The 17,523-nt window shown below is 32.3% G+C and overlaps 3 protein-coding genes across 4 annotated transcripts; 2 read left to right on the forward strand and 1 right to left on the reverse strand.

Annotated features, from left to right (window-relative positions):
- The first annotated feature begins 145 nt into the window (after positions 1 to 145).
- Positions 146 to 2,765, forward strand: LOC107428635 (galactinol synthase 1). Its single transcript, XM_016039205.4, has 4 exons — positions 146 to 641; positions 928 to 1,248; positions 1,973 to 2,107; positions 2,238 to 2,765. Exons 1-4 carry the CDS (start codon positions 309 to 311, stop codon positions 2,454 to 2,456), a joined length of 1,008 nt encoding a protein of 335 aa, XP_015894691.1. The 5' UTR covers positions 146 to 308; the 3' UTR covers positions 2,457 to 2,765.
- LOC125420329 (type 2 DNA topoisomerase 6 subunit B-like) lies at positions 2,542 to 9,253 on the reverse strand. Its single transcript, XM_060813684.1, has 13 exons — positions 9,113 to 9,253; positions 8,884 to 8,995; positions 8,693 to 8,779; positions 8,544 to 8,570; positions 8,150 to 8,258; positions 7,988 to 8,063; positions 7,787 to 7,807; positions 7,453 to 7,649; positions 6,473 to 6,617; positions 5,390 to 5,593; positions 5,152 to 5,280; positions 3,593 to 4,318; positions 2,542 to 3,264 (listed from the first exon to the last, which is right to left on the reverse strand). Exons 1-12 carry the CDS (start codon positions 9,146 to 9,148, stop codon positions 4,010 to 4,012), a joined length of 1,452 nt encoding a protein of 483 aa, XP_060669667.1. The 5' UTR covers positions 9,149 to 9,253; the 3' UTR covers positions 2,542 to 3,264; positions 3,593 to 4,009.
- Positions 9,254 to 12,579: 3,326 nt separating this feature from the next.
- Positions 12,580 to 17,420, forward strand: LOC125420001 (pantothenate kinase 1). 2 transcript variants are annotated; one of them, XM_048466529.2, is made up of 10 exons: positions 12,582 to 13,055; positions 13,403 to 13,612; positions 14,121 to 14,167; positions 14,545 to 14,661; positions 15,298 to 15,417; positions 15,509 to 15,603; positions 15,726 to 15,819; positions 16,006 to 16,137; positions 16,535 to 16,647; positions 16,878 to 17,420. In XM_048466529.2, the coding sequence occupies exons 1-10, from the start codon at positions 12,968 to 12,970 to the stop codon at positions 17,101 to 17,103; spliced, it is 1,242 nt and encodes a 413-aa protein (XP_048322486.2). In that variant the 5' UTR covers positions 12,582 to 12,967; the 3' UTR covers positions 17,104 to 17,420. The 2 variants fall into 2 exon arrangements, with proteins under 2 accessions (XP_048322488.2, XP_048322486.2); XM_048466531.2 differs by lacking the exon at positions 13,403 to 13,612 and having other exon boundaries at positions 12,580 to 13,055.
- Positions 17,421 to 17,523: the final 103 nt, after the last annotated feature.

The following is a 17,523-nucleotide window of genomic DNA, read 5'->3' on the forward strand; positions in this document are numbered from 1 at the left end:
TAATATAATATTCAAAAAATGAGAAAAAAAAAACGAAGAAATTATAATAAAACAAGGCATTTTATTTTGCATTTGAGTTTCATTTAATTTGGTGTTCATTTTTTCTGCATTTGGTCCTCATTTGAGGTCTATTTAAGTCTACAAAATGTCCCATACAAAACTCAGGAACAAAGGTAAGTAGAGTGGCTTCCTCAGCGTTGCTAGTTTACTTTCCCCACCCTCCTCAACACCAATCTTCATTTCGAGCCTCTCTGTCCAACTTTTTTCCAAACCACCCCCCAACAAACGCACACAAAATCTCCATATTAATGGCGCCTCCGGAAGTGCCAGTCGACATCTTCACCAGAAAAGTTTCTACGCATAACACCGGCTGCTCCAGAAGGGCTTACGTAACATTTTTAGCCGGTGATGGTGATTACATTAAAGGGGTTGTAGGATTGGCTAAGGGTCTGCGTAAAGCGAAGAGTGCTTACCCTCTTGTGGTTGCGATGCTTCCCGATGTCCCCGACGAACACCGAGAGATTCTTAGGTCTCAGGGTTGTATTGTCCATGAGATTGAACCCGTTTATCCTCCTGACGACAATATCCAGTATGCAATGGCTTATTTTGTCATCAACTACTCTAAACTCCGTATTTGGAATGTAAGTAACCTTGGAAAAAAAAAAAGAAAAAAAGAAAAGAAAACAAGTAATGATACACATAATACAGACGCTTCCTATCTGCTTAAGCTTTTGACAAATATGATAATAGAGTATTATATATTATCACTAATCAATCTTTTATCAGAACAACCGGATAATATGAAACTAAGGTTTCAGAGAGACATGAAAATCTAGAATAGGTTTTCTGTGAAATACATGTTGATGTATATTATGCAGTTTGATCGAGTTTTTGTATTTTTGTTTTGTTTGTTGTGTACATGTGCAGTTTGAGGAGTACAGCAAGATGATATATTTGGATGCTGATATCCAAGTGTTTGAAAACATAGATCATCTTTTCGACAAACCAGATGGGAGTTTCTACGCAGTGATGGACTGCTTCTGTGAGAAAATATGGAGTGACTCAACTCAGTACAAAATTGGGTATTGCCAGCAATGCCCTGATAGGGTGACTTGGCCTGCTGAGTTGGGTTCTCCTCCTTCTATCTACTTTAACGCAGGAATGTTTGTGTTTGAGCCAAGCCGATTAACTTATGAAAACCTTCTTCAGACTCTCAAAATAACTCCACCAACACTCTTTGCAGAGCAGGTTAGGCCCCTTTTTTATTTTTTGTAGATATTTTATTTGCTGTCTATTTTGACCATTAAGTTGATTTTTTTTTTTTTTGTTTTTACTTTTTCTCTTCAGTTATTTATGTTTGTGATCCAAGCATCAATTATACTGATAACCCATTTTAACTATTTAATTTAATTCTGTTTTCAGGTTAGGTGAGCTTTTAAAATGAAAATTGAAACATAAGAGTTTTAAAAATGATAGACTTTCACATAAAGGGCCATGTCCTTCATCAACAATCTAGTAGGGTTGCTTAGAAACATAAAGTACAATTTATAGAATTAGTTATGTTGTGAAATACTTGTCAGCACCATGCTTTCATTTGCTTTAGCAAAAATAAAAACTATATTATCAATGTGACAATATATATATATATATATATATATATTTTAAAGTAATAAAAATTATTTATGAAGCCATATTTACGACCATATATATCAATACATGATATATCACATCAAGGGTAGACATAGAATTAAGAAGAAAAGTATAATTAGAAATTAATAAAGCAACTTTTTATTTCTATCTTTATTTTATATTTGAATGTATTAGTTCTCTTTGGCTGTAGAATATATAAAAACTTATAGGAGAAAAAAGAACAATGAAAACAAATTAAGTGTATATTTGATGTTTTATTTTGGGACAAATTGTGTTAACTTCTCATTTTTTCTATGTTTAATTTTGTGCATATATATGACAGGATTTCTTGAACATGTTCTTCCATGAAATATATAAGCCCATTCCTCCTGTATATAACCTGGTTCTTGCTATGCTATGGCAACACCCAGAGAAGGTCAACCTTGATGAAGTAAAGGTGGTTCACTACTGTGCTGCTGTAAGTTCTATTACCTCTTTCCAATTCACCAGTTACTGGAAATTGAATAAATTAATCCAAGCCGATTTAACGATTAGTTATAGCTACCCTTAATTTTGCTAAAACCTCTATTCTCTTGACCAACTAATAGGGATCAAAGCCATGGAGGTATACCGGCCAGGAAGTTCACATGGACAGAGAAGACATCAAGAAGTTGGTGACAAAATGGTGGGACATATACAACGATGAATCCCTCGACTTCAAGAACGATGAATCCCTGGAAGCCGGAGAAACTTTCACAAGGTCGTCGATCATGGCTTCCATGCCTGAGCCTGCCATATCTTACATTCCTGCACCCTCTGCTGCTTGAATTACTTAGAAGAGACTGTTCAAAGTTGGTGTGCTTCTATCCCTTTTTTGTAAAAAATAAAAAATAAAAAATAAAAAAAATAAAAAATAAAAAAAACTTTTTTTCTTTTTTGATCTTTTAATATATACTTTTCAAGGCTTCTTGTCCTTGTTTTTCTTAGTTATGGGAGATCTTAAAAGATACTATAAATCTTCACTGTATTTGGTGTTTACCAATTATATGAATCTCTACCGGTAAAAGAAAGCACAAACTCTTGTCCACTATATATATATATATATATATAAAAGAACTTTTGTTTTTGTTGTGATATTTTCCACAATTTGGTTATATATATATATATATATATATGGGAAAGATTGCACGCTTTCAATCTCTTTCAAACTCCGATTATCTCCAACTTTTTTTCTTTTTTTTTTCTGATGCTGAATATTTTCAGTTTATAATTATATATCAAGAGAATTATAGATCGAAACAAAATAACAAAGCAATTTGTTTTACAAAGTGCCAAACTTCAATTAATATTTTATTCATAAGGGATGAAGTTGTATAGAAATTGATTGAGACTATAAAAGAAAAATGGTACATATGAATTCTTGCCACTCTCTTCTAAAGTAACAGTTCTATGCGCATGGATCTAGTATGTGATTTAAATTCATTTTGTTAAGTCAATCAACAAAAAAAAAAAAAAAAAAAATCATTTTGTTGAGTCTTTTCACAATGTAGCATCACGTATGCTTTTCCTACATATCAACTTTTTCTAATATGATTTCTATGACGATCAAAAATCTTTTCGCTTTCATTTTTAAACCTGCAAAAGCCAAAAAAGAAAAAAGTAATTTAATTAAATTAAAATAATTGAAACAAAATAAAAGAGATAATTTACAACCCAAATTAATAATCTTTTGCCACCAAAAAAGGAACTATCTTGTTAAATGCTAAATTCAACATCGAAATTGACACTCTAATATTAGCACGATACTTATAATAAGTCTTAAAAACTTTATACTGCATTCACCACCACTTAAAAATGTCTTGTTAATGGATTTTATCAGCAATTGTCTGAAGAAAAATCCATTGAGCTAATTGTTAAAAACAATTATTTCCTTTTTTAAACGTATGGCTAACAAGTGTCTTACCTTACACGTGACAGCTTTTTGGGTCTGGACCATTCTTTCAAAAACATCGTAGAATCGACCTGCATTGGAATTTTGTACAGTTTACATATTCCCAAATGGACACCCATTAAGCCACAGCAAGCCCCAGGGCCAAATATCCAAGACAGTGCGATCATGATATTCAATCGTGTAGGTAAAAATAATCCTGCAAAACTGGCTGGAAAGTACCGACTACCAGAATAACGAAACAGTTTGACCTAGTAACTTTTTCACAATCTCACTTTAGATTTACTAAAAGGCTTTGAGAAACGCTTTCACTTTTATTTTATCATGTATTGATTATCCTTAAAAGGGGGGTGGTCTAACAATGGCTTAAATTTCTCCAAGCATACAGAGGCAATCTTAGAAACTGTTTTAACCCATGATGTGGAGAATCAATCATATATCCATAGGCGTAGCGCTAAAAGCATCCTCACCTTCACATTCTTCATCTTGAAACCCTGGTTCATTAAAGTGGTCATCCTCGAAAAGAAAAGGTGCCACTTCTTTGCTTTTCTGGGGCTTCCTATTGTTCATATCTATGACTACAAGAAGCTTTTCCTTGATACTGGCTTCAACTATTTCACTTTCAACTCCTTGAGATTGCAATCCAAGAAGAGAAAAACATTCATGTTGGAAGTCTGGGTCGTTGGAGCACAAGATTAGGCCAGAAATTGTTTTGGCAAGATCAGGGGCATAACTGCGAATCTGAGAATGAGGCAAACAAATTTAAACAGCCACTATAAAGACGTGAAGTTTCATGAAAAATACAACCAAAACAAAGAAAAGAAAAAAAAAAAGGACATTAAAATGCCCGATTAGTCCTCAGGACATTACTATTGGTTGATAAAATGCCTTGCAATAGGAAAGGAAAGCAGAATAAATCCCAGCTTGTCTCATGACAGACACAATATTTCTGATTCACGCAGTAGATGATTGCTTGTAAACCCAACCAGAAAAGGTAATATGGTTAATCCAAATAACTTCCCTGAAAAGATTAATTTGTCTGAATATTCTATTAGTATAGTTCTCCTGCTTTATTTAGTAAATCCATACCCTCTGGGGATACACCATAAGCATGAGCATACAGCCTCGCTACTTTTTTATTCCGTCAGGTGAAACATAAACTAGCCAGTTACTCAGGTGTTTGACAAGGAAGAACTACTGACCAGAGAAGTTTGGTTACATATGACAAAGAAATATCTCAGGGACAGAATAACTAGGGAAACCAACCTCATTCTGAGCATTCTAATAGGAAAACCAAAAGTACACCGGATTGGAAATGAAAAACCTACCTTCTAACATTGAACATGGAGCAGGCCTTTATTTTAAGGAATTAGAAGTTGTTTGAAAAATCAATTTCAAGTGAGAAAATTCAGATAATAAATATGGAAAAACAAAAGATAATTTGCGTGTAAGAATATACCGATATATTAATATACCAAGTAATTATCATGACTGTTTGCCAGCATTAATTTTATTTCAACCCACTACGTTATAAATTTCTTATTCGTCAGGCATCTGGAGTTTGAGAAATGTACCTTCAGGGAATGTGCACTTAAGAGAACTCCTGCGTGTTTATTCCTCAAATCATCCAATGCAAGTTTAACAGCTTTTTTTATAAGATTACCATCAGTTTGAACCTTTGGCCTTCTTGATGGTATAATGACCTTGGCAGAAAGTCAAGGAATAGATACATGCATATTAGATATAAAATACGTAGTAGGAGCCACAAAAGACTAAAGGTAAAATTAACCAACACAAAATTAATCATGACACTGTTGGATATTGCTTCGGGTATGCGTGCAGGACGATATCAATGCGAGTATGTGGTGGCAAATTTTCCCACTCTATTTCTACGTAGCCACCTTGATCCTTGACACTTTCCAAGGTCAATCCATAGCTTCTCCAGTCAATGCTTGTCAATGCCTTCAGAGATGATTGTGAGATTGAACAAGTTGAGAAATCTCTAAAATACAAAACCTGAAAATGAAATTTTTTTCTTAGATCATCCAATTACACAAACACATAGAACAAAGTAGTACAAGCATTAATAATTGATATAAAATGCTAATTTCAGTCTCTGTGACCATGAGTCGTGTTTTGGTGAGCTGGATGATGAATTGTCTACCAGATGAAAATTTCAGAAGACAAACTCCTCAAAGGTGTGGGTTAGTATGGCACCATAATGTGTCTTCGTGAACGGTACTGATTGTTTCTTAAAAGTTTTTTGTTCCCTTATGAATCACATACCACATCAGTAACGTTACTCTATAGTCATCTGCACATGGTTTGGCCTCTATTTACCAGTTACTCAACCATTAACTACTAGCAAGTTGCATAACATACTGCATACATAAAATAGAGATCCCACCCAATCCGTGTAGAAAATCTTAAGTTGGCAAATAAATTGATTAGTTGGTTTACAAATTTCCCTTTGCATTTCGTACATATGTACATAAATAATATTTTCACAAAAACAACAGAGTATAATTGGTATTTTACTGCATATATATGATTTGTAGGCACAAAACATTTTAGTAAAATAGACAGTTGCAAATTGAGGGAAAAATTCATAAACTCTGTATATCAAGGAGAGCTCTGGTCAATGCATATAGAACTTCCTCTATGCTTATTTGATTAGAAAACAATTTATAACATATAAAATGAAATTTGCAACCGTCTGAATAAAGGAACAAGTACACACTGTTAAATAAATATCTCTAGTCAAGAGTTTTTACTAAGAGAATTAGACCATTTCCCTCAAGGACGAGCGGTTGACTTGATAATTGTATATTAATATTGTTAAGTGGAAAAAAATGATTAGAAGTATAATAAGGCTGTAAAAAAAAAAAAAAAAACCTCTGTTCTAGCACTGCATGATGTGAAACAAGTACTGGTTCTTTCTGATATTTCACTTAATATAATCACCACTTCCATCACTAGTCCACCATTGCCATTTCTTTCTGCATGGGATGCTGTTCCACTCCCAATCTTCAGATTCTCCCTGAATAAGAGGTTAAAAACTAGTTAAGAGTCATCTGAGGAATTTTATCTACAATCTTTAAATTCACAGAATGCTAAGCACATAATATTAAACATCCACAGTTCCACCGTGTGTCTGGGTCATGCTACATTAACAAAGACTCGTTTTAAGCTCCAGTAGAATTGAAGATGCTGTATGCTTTCACTGTTTCACATAAGAAATGGCCTCAGTTCTGGAGGAGATAAATGAATATGGCATACATGGGATGTGAAAATGCAAAGCAAGGTAGCCATTTCAAACTGTTAAACAATATCCTTCATCAAATCTTGAAGAAACGAACATGCTAGTATCCAATAACCGATGATTCTGATTCGCATAAGCTTCATGAAAAAGTGAAAATATTTAATGAGAGAACCTGTTCTAATGAAGACTGTCCAAAAGAAATGCAAGTAATGTGAAACAGTGCATACAGTAATATAAACAAATATGTAGCTAATGGTGGAATACACATGTTAAACTGAACAATACAATTAGCTATAGAAGCAACGACCACAAGAATTTTGCATTGGAAGTTATGACCAAAAAGGAAATGGTCAAAAAGCGACGAGCAGCAACTAATAAGGCATACAAGAGCAACGTAATGAAAGTACAGCCAACCTCAAGTTGTTAAGTTGGCAAGAAACATGGTAAGATGTTTATATGGAATATAAATACTTCAGATTCTGATGGCAGGAAGTTTCAAACAGTTATGCAACTACAGCTACAACATTCTGATCCACACCAGTATCACCTAAATCAATGAAAGTTGAGTCAAGATGATAAAGAGAAAGCTGACAGGAATCTGTTATAAACTTACAAACTTTGGAAGCACAAGTCACATTGTTTGTTCAGTACATTTCCATGCTTCAAAACATAATCTTCAAGGCCAGACTTTAAACGTTCAAGATTTGAAGCTGAGAAAGGTAAAGGATTGAACGAATTTGCCAGGAAAAGGTTCTCGACTTTTGATCCCAGAAGACTTCCATATTCAGTAACCAACTCAATAGCAACACTCTGCAAGGAAAATAAAATAAAATAAAATAAAAAAGAAGCATAATTGGAGTGCCCCTTTCAGCTTCAACTTCTTCAGAAATTTTCAATCAATATATATTAGTCTATGGAAAAATATAACAGTTGCAAGTACAACTTACAGGGATCTTCAAAATTAGAATCTGCACAACCAATAGAGAACAAACTTGAGTCGACAAAGAAAAAAGTAGGGCTCAATATCAAATTTTTTTTAAGTCATTGTGCTTTTAAGTTTTAACCTTTTCCATTAATACATTGTCAAATTTTTTTACAGAATTATTTGAGAGAAGAAGTTGCACCATGCTACAGAACAGTTATTAAACCTTTTGAAAGAAGCGATTTATCTCTCCCCGCAAGACATTGATGCTTATGAAAATTGACAAACATACTTCAGTCCCACTGAAAAATAAATTTCATCTATGGATCAATTAATATTATCATCCTAAAAAATTTTTAAAACAAAAAAGTTCAAGTCACTTTCATGCCTGAATTTCACACCGTTCTTGGAGTTTGAAGGTAGCATGGTCAGCCTTCTCGCAGAATCTCTTTCTTTTAGATTTAACTGGTAATGATAAATCTCATTATCACTAACACCTGAAATTTCCACATAATAAGAGAAGTGACACCAAATGTAGCACAAGATAAACCAAAAACTTAACAATAAGACATACATTAAATGCCACAATCCCAAAAACAAAACAACAGAAAGCAAAAAAAACAAAAAATCCTCGATTGAAGACTCATAGTTTCACAAACAATATTACATATTTTACAATGACAATCGCCAATCATGATATGAAACCTAGGAAGTCTACAACATTCTCGGAAATTCGACTAAATAAAGCTGAAAATGAATTATGGCCGAAGAATAGTACTCACTGGTATTTGTGACAGAAATCACTCCATCTGCATCAAAACGGTGCGGATCAAACATTATCATGCAAATTTCATATAAGCTTGTCTTTGAATTCAACCATGGAAAATGGATTACAGAAAGCAATGCCGTCAGTAGAAGGCTGTCTTCTTACCCCATTGTTCATCATTCCCGACGGATTCACCGGAAAACTTCAAGGTCCGAAAATCGTCCAAGCAGCTTCCGATTCCTGTGTCCGATACTTCTCGAATTCGAAACAGTCAATAATTCCGTCATTGTAATTAGATTTAATACCGAAATATTCAAAATCAAAAAGCCAAAACAGATTGGGAAAACGAGATTTACTTGAAATTTGAACGACAGGATGATCGGACGCTGGAGAGCTTTGTTTGAGAATGACGGATAGTCTGCAAAGATCATCGGACAATCGGCATCTTTGAAACGCAGATGAAATTAGCTGCGGTTTTCAAATTTCAAATATAGGAACTAGAAAATTAACTACAAATATAAATACGAACTGAAATCAGAGTCCTTATTATTATTATTTTATTATTTTCTGAAGATTGAAACTCACATATAGACAAAGCTCTCGAGCCGAAGCGAAATTCATTTTCTAGAGAATTTTCCCGGAAAAATGAGAGCAAAAACTCCCGCGCGCAGCTGAAAGATACAAATAACAAATTCTGTTTGTTGCGTATTTCAGAATGGTTTGTCGAGGAATGGGCTTGAAAATTTTGGAATTGGGTTGGGCGGCATCACTAGGAAGCGGCCTGATTTATATGTGGCCCATCAAAGCATAATGCAAGGGCATTGTCAGCAATGTTTCTTTTTTAAAAAAAAAAACTATTTTTTTTAAAATATATATATATAGTTGAACTGAAGAATATAAATTTTGTTTTATATAAATTAATAAGAATTTTACAAATTATTTCGTTTTAATATAAAAAAAAAAATGACGAAAACTTTATAAGATTGGATACCTAGTTTCCAACACAAGCAAGGTCGAGGGATACCGAGAAATTGTTATTCCATACATTTTTTTTTTTAGTTGTTTTCTTTGTTTTTGTTTTCAAAACTCATAGCTAAACATAATATATGCGTGTTTTAGAGAACCGTTCATCTATTTTTAAAAAGAAAAGAAAAAATAGTTTCATGTTCAAAAGAACTCTAATATTCTATTAGCCTTTCCAAAATTTTTACAAAATGTTATTATCATCAATGTTTAGTTTATGAGGGATCACCTTTTATTTTAATTTTATATTTTAAATTCAATCTTAGCATTAAAAGGTATATATATATATATATATATACATATATTCAATAAATTACGAAGTCCGATATTCTATTTAAAAATCATGGCACGTTGAACACACGTGATTGTAAATACAAAATTTTTAATTCTTTCTTTAATATTTTGTATTTTTTTTTAAATTCATAAATAATGAAATTTTAAACTTTATGCAAGTCAACCAGCGCTACCCACATGCACCAATAGGCCGGCTACTTTCAAAACCAAAATGACCAAGAGTTGTGACAATTGACTGGTCAGAGATGCTATTGCCATTGGATTGTGGACCTCACCCCTCAAAACAATTTGCTTCACACCTCACCCCTCAAACAAGGTTAAGGTCAATTTTGGTTTGCTTACTTAAAGGACAATATAGCCTTATCCATAATCTTAAGAGTTCATTAAATAAAAACTTTTATCAAAATTTTTTTTGATAAATTTTTGTCAAATTTTGAATACCAATTATATGAGATCATTTTATTTATTTTACATTTTTTTTAATCAAAATTTTTTGATGTGCATCTTAGTAATTTGTTTATAAAAACAAAAATTTCGATGCCCTATTAATTAATTTCGCTACTTGTATTGTGTTATACTTAACATTATTTGCTGAATTCCGCTTCAAAGTTTACATCTAATGTGAATATCTTCATTCTAAAATTGAGAAATATATTTGACGATAAGCCACTACTATCACTAAATTAACTGATTAATTAAACAATAATGCTTTTATTTATGAATTTTAGAGCGGTGCCTCACTAATTAACGTGTGCTTATTTATTTTATTCGATAAAAAATAATTTATGTTGCCAAAAATAAAAGAGTGTTAATAATTTTCCAAAAATTCTTATATTTCCACAACAGGATGCAACGCAAAAACACTGATAGAAACATCATCTTCTTTCACCTTTCCTTTAACACTTATCAATAACTAATTCCCATTTGCAAATGACATCTAAAAATAAAAATAAAAATAAGTACATAATGGTAGTTTTTTAATTAAGAACAATTATTTTGACAAAAATGATTGTAACTTAAAAGTGTTTGCAAAATAAATATTAAGACAAAATGTTGGTCCACAAAACAAAAAAAAAAAAAAAAGAAAAAGAAAAAAAAAGGATAATTACGACAAGACAATGGACAACTAGCTTGCCTTAGTGGGAAGTGTATCACGCACTCCAGTCAATGTAACGCAAAGATCAAAGCAACTAATTGATTATTGACTTTCTGGTATTCATCAAAATTTGACCTTTTGGTTTTCATCAAAGCTTCATAATGAACATCAATGTTGCAAAATTTAAAAAAAAATTATTGGTTTTAATAGGAAAAACCCAAACACATCATTTTATAAATCTACAATCAGAAATATAAGAGAGTATATTTGGGATGGCTTTTAATACTTCTAAATTAGATGATGAAATAAATTTCCATAAAGTACTGGGGTTTTCGGTAAACAAAAGCTAATGGTAATTGATAGCTTTTTAGATTCTTTCTTTTAGTATAATTAGGATTTTAAAATTGAAATTAATATTATAACCTTCAAATAATAATCTATACAAGAAAAATAATTATTCATCTCTATTTTGATTGTTATATATTTTTATTATAGTTAAACAAGTTATTTACTAAATACTAAAATTTTAATTCTGTAACTTTTAATAAAGCTAGGTGGAACTTTTACTGATACTTTAATAATCTATAGAAATTCTATACTAAACTTGAATAAAGTAATTACAAAATACATATCCATTGAAGCAAATAATTTGTTTTGATAATGTAGAATATAACTCTAGCCTCTACCTGTATTTTTTTTTTTTAAAGAGTATCATCACTTTTATATTATGTTTATTGAATAAAATTCTACATTTATATTGTTTTATTTAGGCATAATAAATAGTTTTATACACAATAATTTTACCAACAATATGATCAATAAAATGTTTTTTTGTGGACATTACTTCTTCTTATATGTTTCATTAAAAAAAAAAAAAAAGACTTCTTATTATAAATGACTTTTTAAAACATAAGCTTATGTTGTTTTTCGATCTTAGTAGCCTTTTTTTTTTTTTTGGTTTAAAGTAATTGGTTTATGCTCTTTATTATTATTATTTTTTCAAATATGCTCTTTATTTTTTTGATATTGCAAGTGGAATTCAACTTTTGAACATTTACTAGGAAAAAAAAATTAGCAGCTTTTTTCATTAAACTGTTTTTATAGGAATTAATTAGTTTGATCTCTGAAGAGTACTTCTAACATCTATATTTAAAAAACAAAATTATACAACATCTATATGTGTTTATTTTTATTGTTAAAGTGGAGACAAATCATATAAATTTTTTTCATAACAAATATCCATTAATTTACAATATCCATATATATTATCAAAATATAAAACCCACCTAGCATTTTTTGCGGACAAAAAAATAAAATAAAATAAAATAAAATAACATCAATGGACACTCCAGCAATATCAATGTGAGTGGCATAGGTATGTAAGGCCACAAGGCTTAGGCCAACTCGTATTTTGTCAAATAGAACCCGTAAGGATAATATTTAATAAGAAAATAGCTCTGAACATCCTTATCCTCATATTGGTCCATTCATAAATAAATTTTGAATAGTTTGTAAAAATTTGTTAAAAAAAAAATATTTAATAAAATTTTATTTAAAAGAAAAAATAATTGCATAGAAACAAGCAGTACAAACCAATTTCCTTTACTTTGGTTACCAATCGATACGAATAGCTTTGATGAAAGATGGCCAATGATTGAACACAGAAGCTTCAGAAAGTCAAACGGTAAAAAACAGAACTCAAAGACGCACAATACGAAGAAATATTCCTGAGCGAGTACGGTGCATCAGAAAACTCAGCAGCCACGCTCAATGCACGTCAGCATCGCTATTATTCGTCTTCTTTATTATTATTGATGATGTGTTTTAATATTTTTTATTTTTTATTTTAAATTTTGTCGAATTTAGATGAGGATCACTAATAAAAAAATAAAAAAACGTTTATATAATGCTTTGGAAGGCAGAGATGGGTTAGGTGAGCAGGTGCAGAATTAATTCCTGCTCTAATCCCAGTACATAAAACTTTCCATTGCAAAACACCCTCTTCAAATCAGAGCCTTACCGAAAATATGGATCTCGGAAACCTCGGAATTCAACCCAACTCTGACCCAAATGGATCCAAAGATCATGTTTCCCATATGGCTCTGGATATTGGAGGTAGTTTTTCTTCATCTTTTTTATTCAATTTCTATGAAATTCGTTTTCTTCGGTTTTCTTTTATTTATTTTGTGATTTTGTTTCGTGCCTCTTTTTGTGTTTAATTTGATGGATTTTGTCATTTTTATGTCACTGTTACATTCCTTGGTTATTTCCAACTTTTGGGTACTTTTTCTGATTTTTTTTTTAAATTTTTAATTTTTTACTGTTTGATTTTTCTTTTGGGTTTGCTTTCATTTTTTGTGTTATATGGTTTTTTTGGTACAGTGATTGAGATAGAATCAGGAAAACTAATGCTAGTGAAAGTCCCTAGCTTTTAATTGTTCAACATTTGCGTTTGTTGGCAGGCACTTTGATCAAGTTGGTTTATTTTTCAAGGAACTGTGAATGTTCCGTGGAAGATAAGGAGGATAAACCCTCAAATGACAGTCTTTTGGTTTCCAACGATCACAAGAAGTTTCAACTTCTCAAAGGGAGTTTTCATTTTGCAAAATTTGAAACCAGCAAGATAAATGATTGCTTAGAGTTTATTCAATGCAACCAACTTCACTTTAGTGGTGAGTGTGTGGAGCCGTTAAATTTCAACTTTGTTTCCCTTCTCCAAAACCTGTCTTTCTATGTGTATGTTTATAAAGTATTAATGTATGTGTGCTGCATATATGCTTAAATAAGCTTGAGGCTTCTTCATGACCCACGAACCTGACCAAGTTGATTAAATATTCTAATACGTCATTAGTGTCTCAGTCACACCTACTTCTTATTGGATAAGTTATTAAGGAGCTTGATTATTACTATCGAAGCTATTCAAACTGATTACTGATTGCTGTTGCTTAATTGAAGCTGTTGTATCTGGTAAATGAACTAATAAACTGTTCATCAGAGTGTGGATTTGCTTAATGTCAGAAATTTAGTTTTTAAGTGTTGGTTCCTAAAAATTAAATACGAAGACAATGTACAAGCACGAATATGGCCGATACTCAATTTAAATATCTTGTTCTATTCAACTTGCCTAATAAACCAGCTCATTTTCGTCATTTGCTTACATGGTTGATAGATGATTTTCAGGCTGCAAGCATCATGGGGACCCTACCAATGACAAATGCATTATTAAGGTAAAAAATTTATTGCACTGTACCATCCTATGAATTTGAGTTTGGTTCCCTGATTCCTGTTCTATTATCTAAATAAAACCCCTTTGATTTCTCCTTCTTACAGCATGGAACTGCTGTTCTAATCCATTTTGACATTTTTCACATTCTCATATGTCCATGCCTATCACGAGGCCTTACCACATATTTCTTTGTGCTTGCGTTCTCAACATATATGTTTGTATATTTTATATTTAATTTATCAAAATTAAAATAAGCCTAAAACTATGTTACCAATACGTTGGAATTAGTGCTTATTACTTTTGGACACTTGGCTACTTGGTAACATGAGTCTCTGGAATGTACTAGAATGCAAATTAATAGTGAACTTTGGTTTGAAGGCCACAGGTGGGGGTGCACATAAGTATGGAGATCTCTTTAAAGAAAAGCTTGGGATTTGTCTTGACAAGGAAGATGAAATGGATTGTCTTGTAGCTGGAGCGAATTTTCTACTTAAGGTGGGATCCTAATACCACATACTATTGGTATGTCCAAGTTGGTACCTTTTTAAGAACTATGAAATGAAGTCCTCTCATATAAATACACAGGAAATTCATGTGTTATGAAATGTGATAAGACGCTCGGTCTTGAAGAATGTTAATATTTAATACTCATTCAAATGGAAAATGAAGATGAATGAAGGAGAAAGTGAAAGTGTAAATTGGTTAGGTGGTGTTTAACATGGATTTTTGAGATTTAAAAGCCGTTTCAGATAAATTTTGGATAATTTAGCTGAAGAGTTTTGTGTTGTGTGGATAATCACAATAAATTCCCTGTCCAAAATTGTTTATGTTGAGGCCTGGGGTTCCACTCCAAAGGGTCAACCCATTGAGGGAGTAACCAGTCTGTCATAAATCCTTCAGGATCCCCAAGTTTAGCCATTATGAGACTTTGTTTGCACACGCCCTACTAATTTATTTGTTTATTTTTTGGGTGGGGGGTGTGAAATGTACTGTGTAACGTGTGTCTGGCATGAGAATAGTAGTGTTATTAATTTGAAAATTTCTCTATATTTTCTAGTAGATATTTTTTCATATTTCTTTGTCTTGTTTGTTTGATATTTTGATTTGGATATCTGATTATTCTTTGAGCAGGCAGTCCACGAAGAAGCATTTACTTACATTAATGGTCAGAAGGAGTTTCTGCAGATTGACCATGATGATCTCTACCCTTATCTTCTCGTTAATATTGGTTCTGGTGTTAGTATGATTAAGGTATTCTCATTATATTGGTTACTTATTTATAAATTACACATATCTCATCCTTTTGAGGACTTAGATTGGTCTCTGTCTTTCGTTTATATAGGTAGATGGAGATAGCAAGTTTGAGCGAGTTAGTGGAACTAATGTTGGTGGTGGCACCTTTTGGGGTTTGGGAAGGCTTTTAACAAAGTGCAAGACGTAAATCCTTTCTTCTTCATAGTTATGCCGAACAAAAAATTCTTGTTGTATCGTTTCTTTTTTCTTAAAGGAAAGTGATATGGCTGTTCATCTAACAAAGACCGCTGTAATTTCTACCTTAGTTTTGATGAGTTGCTGGAGTTAAGTCATCAAGGTAATAACAGAGTGATAGATATGCTTGTTGGGGACATCTATGGTGGAATGGACTATGCTAAGGTATGCAACTTCTTGATAGATAAATATTTGTTTTAATTTTAGATGGATACCTGACTGAATTCTGTTTATTTGCACTCCATGAAGTTTTATGTAAATAGATCCTGAACTTAAAATGATTGGTTTTCTGTTTCCCTATTTGTTTCTCATTTTATGTTGGTACCTGTAATGTTTTTCCAATGGTTACAGATTGGTCTGTCATCAATGACTATTGCTTCTAGCTTTGGCAAGGCAATTTCTGATAATAAAGAACTTGAAGACTACAAACCTGAGGATATTTCTCGGTCCCTCTTAAGAATGATTTCTAATAATATTGGACAGGTCATCTAAATTCTGTGGACTATATATGTTTTCCCTTTTGTTTTCATTTTGCATTATGGGGATAATCTAAGTTCTACACTAATTTTTTTGCTAGTTAATGTAATGTAGGATCTTTAAAGCAAGCTTTTGCAGATCGACTTTTACTTGTATCTTTCCGTGATAACCATGTAAATTCATTGCAAAATTATTTTGTCCGTGCCTATAAATGCGTAGTTAGAATCCTGTTTTTCATTCCCTCAGTGATTTACATGGTTATACTGTAGCAACTGTATAATGAAAAAGCCTTGTTAGTAATTTACTATTATCAAGATTGAGTAATGAATTCCATGAAGTATTCCCAATATAGGGAAATACCAAATTTGTCTCATATTTGTTACGTCTAAAAATCTCTCCACAGATCTCTTATTTGAATGCACTCCGATTTGGGCTCAAGCGGATATTTTTTGGAGGATTTTTCATACGGGGTCATGCTTACACAATGGACACAATTTCTGTTGCAGTTAATTTCTGGTAAACGATGAAGAATTTTCTTTCTTTTTCGAACTTGACCAACATGGGGTGTGATTTAACACTTTTGCCTGTACCAAATTTATGGCACTATATTTTGGTTTTGCTTTTTCCTAGTTAACACTTTTGGCTGTACCAAATTTATGGCACTATATTTTGGTTTTGCTTTTTCCTAGTCCATTTCCATCTATGGCATTTTCTCTAAAATATCACTTTTGGTTTAACCTTTACAGGTCTAAAGGTGAAGCAAAAGCTTTGTTTTTGAGACATGAAGGATTTCTTGGAGCATTGGGTGCTTTCGTGAGCTATGAAAAGCATGGTTTTGATGACTTGATGGTTCGCCAGTTGGTGCACCAATCCCCAGTAAGTGCACAGGATGGAGGATATAAGATTCATGGTTCCCAGAATGGTGAATTGAAAGACAACGAAAGTATAGAATGTAGTGTTTACGTTTCCTAGAATCTGCGGAAGGTTTCTTCTTGGGTTTTTTGACACGAGGCACTGAGAGGCAATTCTTGGTTGCCTTTGTGCATTCTGTTCAAGTCCAAGTTTCAAACCCTGGGTTAGCATTTGTAAGTTGTAACATAGTGAAAAACAGTTTAGGACACAGTGATACTTAAGAGATCAAGAGGAAAGGAAAGAACTCATATAAAGTAGACAATAACTTTGGCTGATTGTTTGTATGACATGTATGTCTAGATTTTGTAACTCTTATTTTAGTTCCAGATATTGTAACCGGTCTACATTTTACCAATAAGTACAACCTTTTAGCATTATTGCATGTTTGTTTCAATTTATGACTTTTAAGCTTCTGCCATTTCCTTAAACTGTGCCACTAACAAAATTATGAAGGGATTGTTCCTGTCGATTTCAGTGTGT

The sequence above is a fragment of the Ziziphus jujuba genome, chromosome 12 (assembly GCF_031755915.1).
Source record: "Ziziphus jujuba cultivar Dongzao chromosome 12, ASM3175591v1".
Lineage (NCBI taxonomy): Eukaryota > Viridiplantae > Streptophyta > Magnoliopsida > Rosales > Rhamnaceae > Ziziphus > Ziziphus jujuba.

What these genes read in the sequence shown, in the direction of transcription:
- LOC125420001 (XM_048466529.2), top strand. Translation starts at nt 12,968, where the DNA reads ATGGATCTCGGAAACCTCGGAATTCAACCCAACTCTGACCCAAATGGA. An exon ending in TATGGCTCTGGATATTGGAG is followed by an intron (nt 13,056 to 13,402) that starts GTAGTTTTTCTT and finishes GTTTGTTGGCAG; the next exon opens with GCACTTTGATCAAGTTGGTT. An exon ending in TTTCTAATAATATTGGACAG is followed by an intron (nt 16,138 to 16,534) that starts GTCATCTAAATT and finishes ATCTCTCCACAG; the next exon opens with ATCTCTTATTTGAATGCACT.
- LOC125420329 (XM_060813684.1), bottom strand. Translation starts at nt 9,148, where the DNA reads ATGAATTTCGCTTCGGCTCGAGAGCTTTGTCTATAT. An exon ending in GATTTCTGTCACAAATACCA is followed by an intron (nt 8,259 to 8,543) that starts GTGAGTACTATT and finishes TGGAAATTTCAG; the next exon opens with GTGTTAGTGATAATGAGATT. An exon ending in AAGAACGGTGTGAAATTCAG is followed by an intron (nt 8,064 to 8,149) that starts GCATGAAAGTGA and finishes TTTATTTTTCAG; the next exon opens with TGGGACTGAAGTATGTTTGT.
- LOC107428635 (XM_016039205.4), top strand. Translation starts at nt 309, where the DNA reads ATGGCGCCTCCGGAAGTGCCAGTCGACATCTTCACCAGAAAAGTTTCT. An exon ending in CTAAACTCCGTATTTGGAAT is followed by an intron (nt 642 to 927) that starts GTAAGTAACCTT and finishes GTACATGTGCAG; the next exon opens with TTTGAGGAGTACAGCAAGAT. An exon ending in TGGTTCACTACTGTGCTGCT is followed by an intron (nt 2,108 to 2,237) that starts GTAAGTTCTATT and finishes ACCAACTAATAG; the next exon opens with GGATCAAAGCCATGGAGGTA.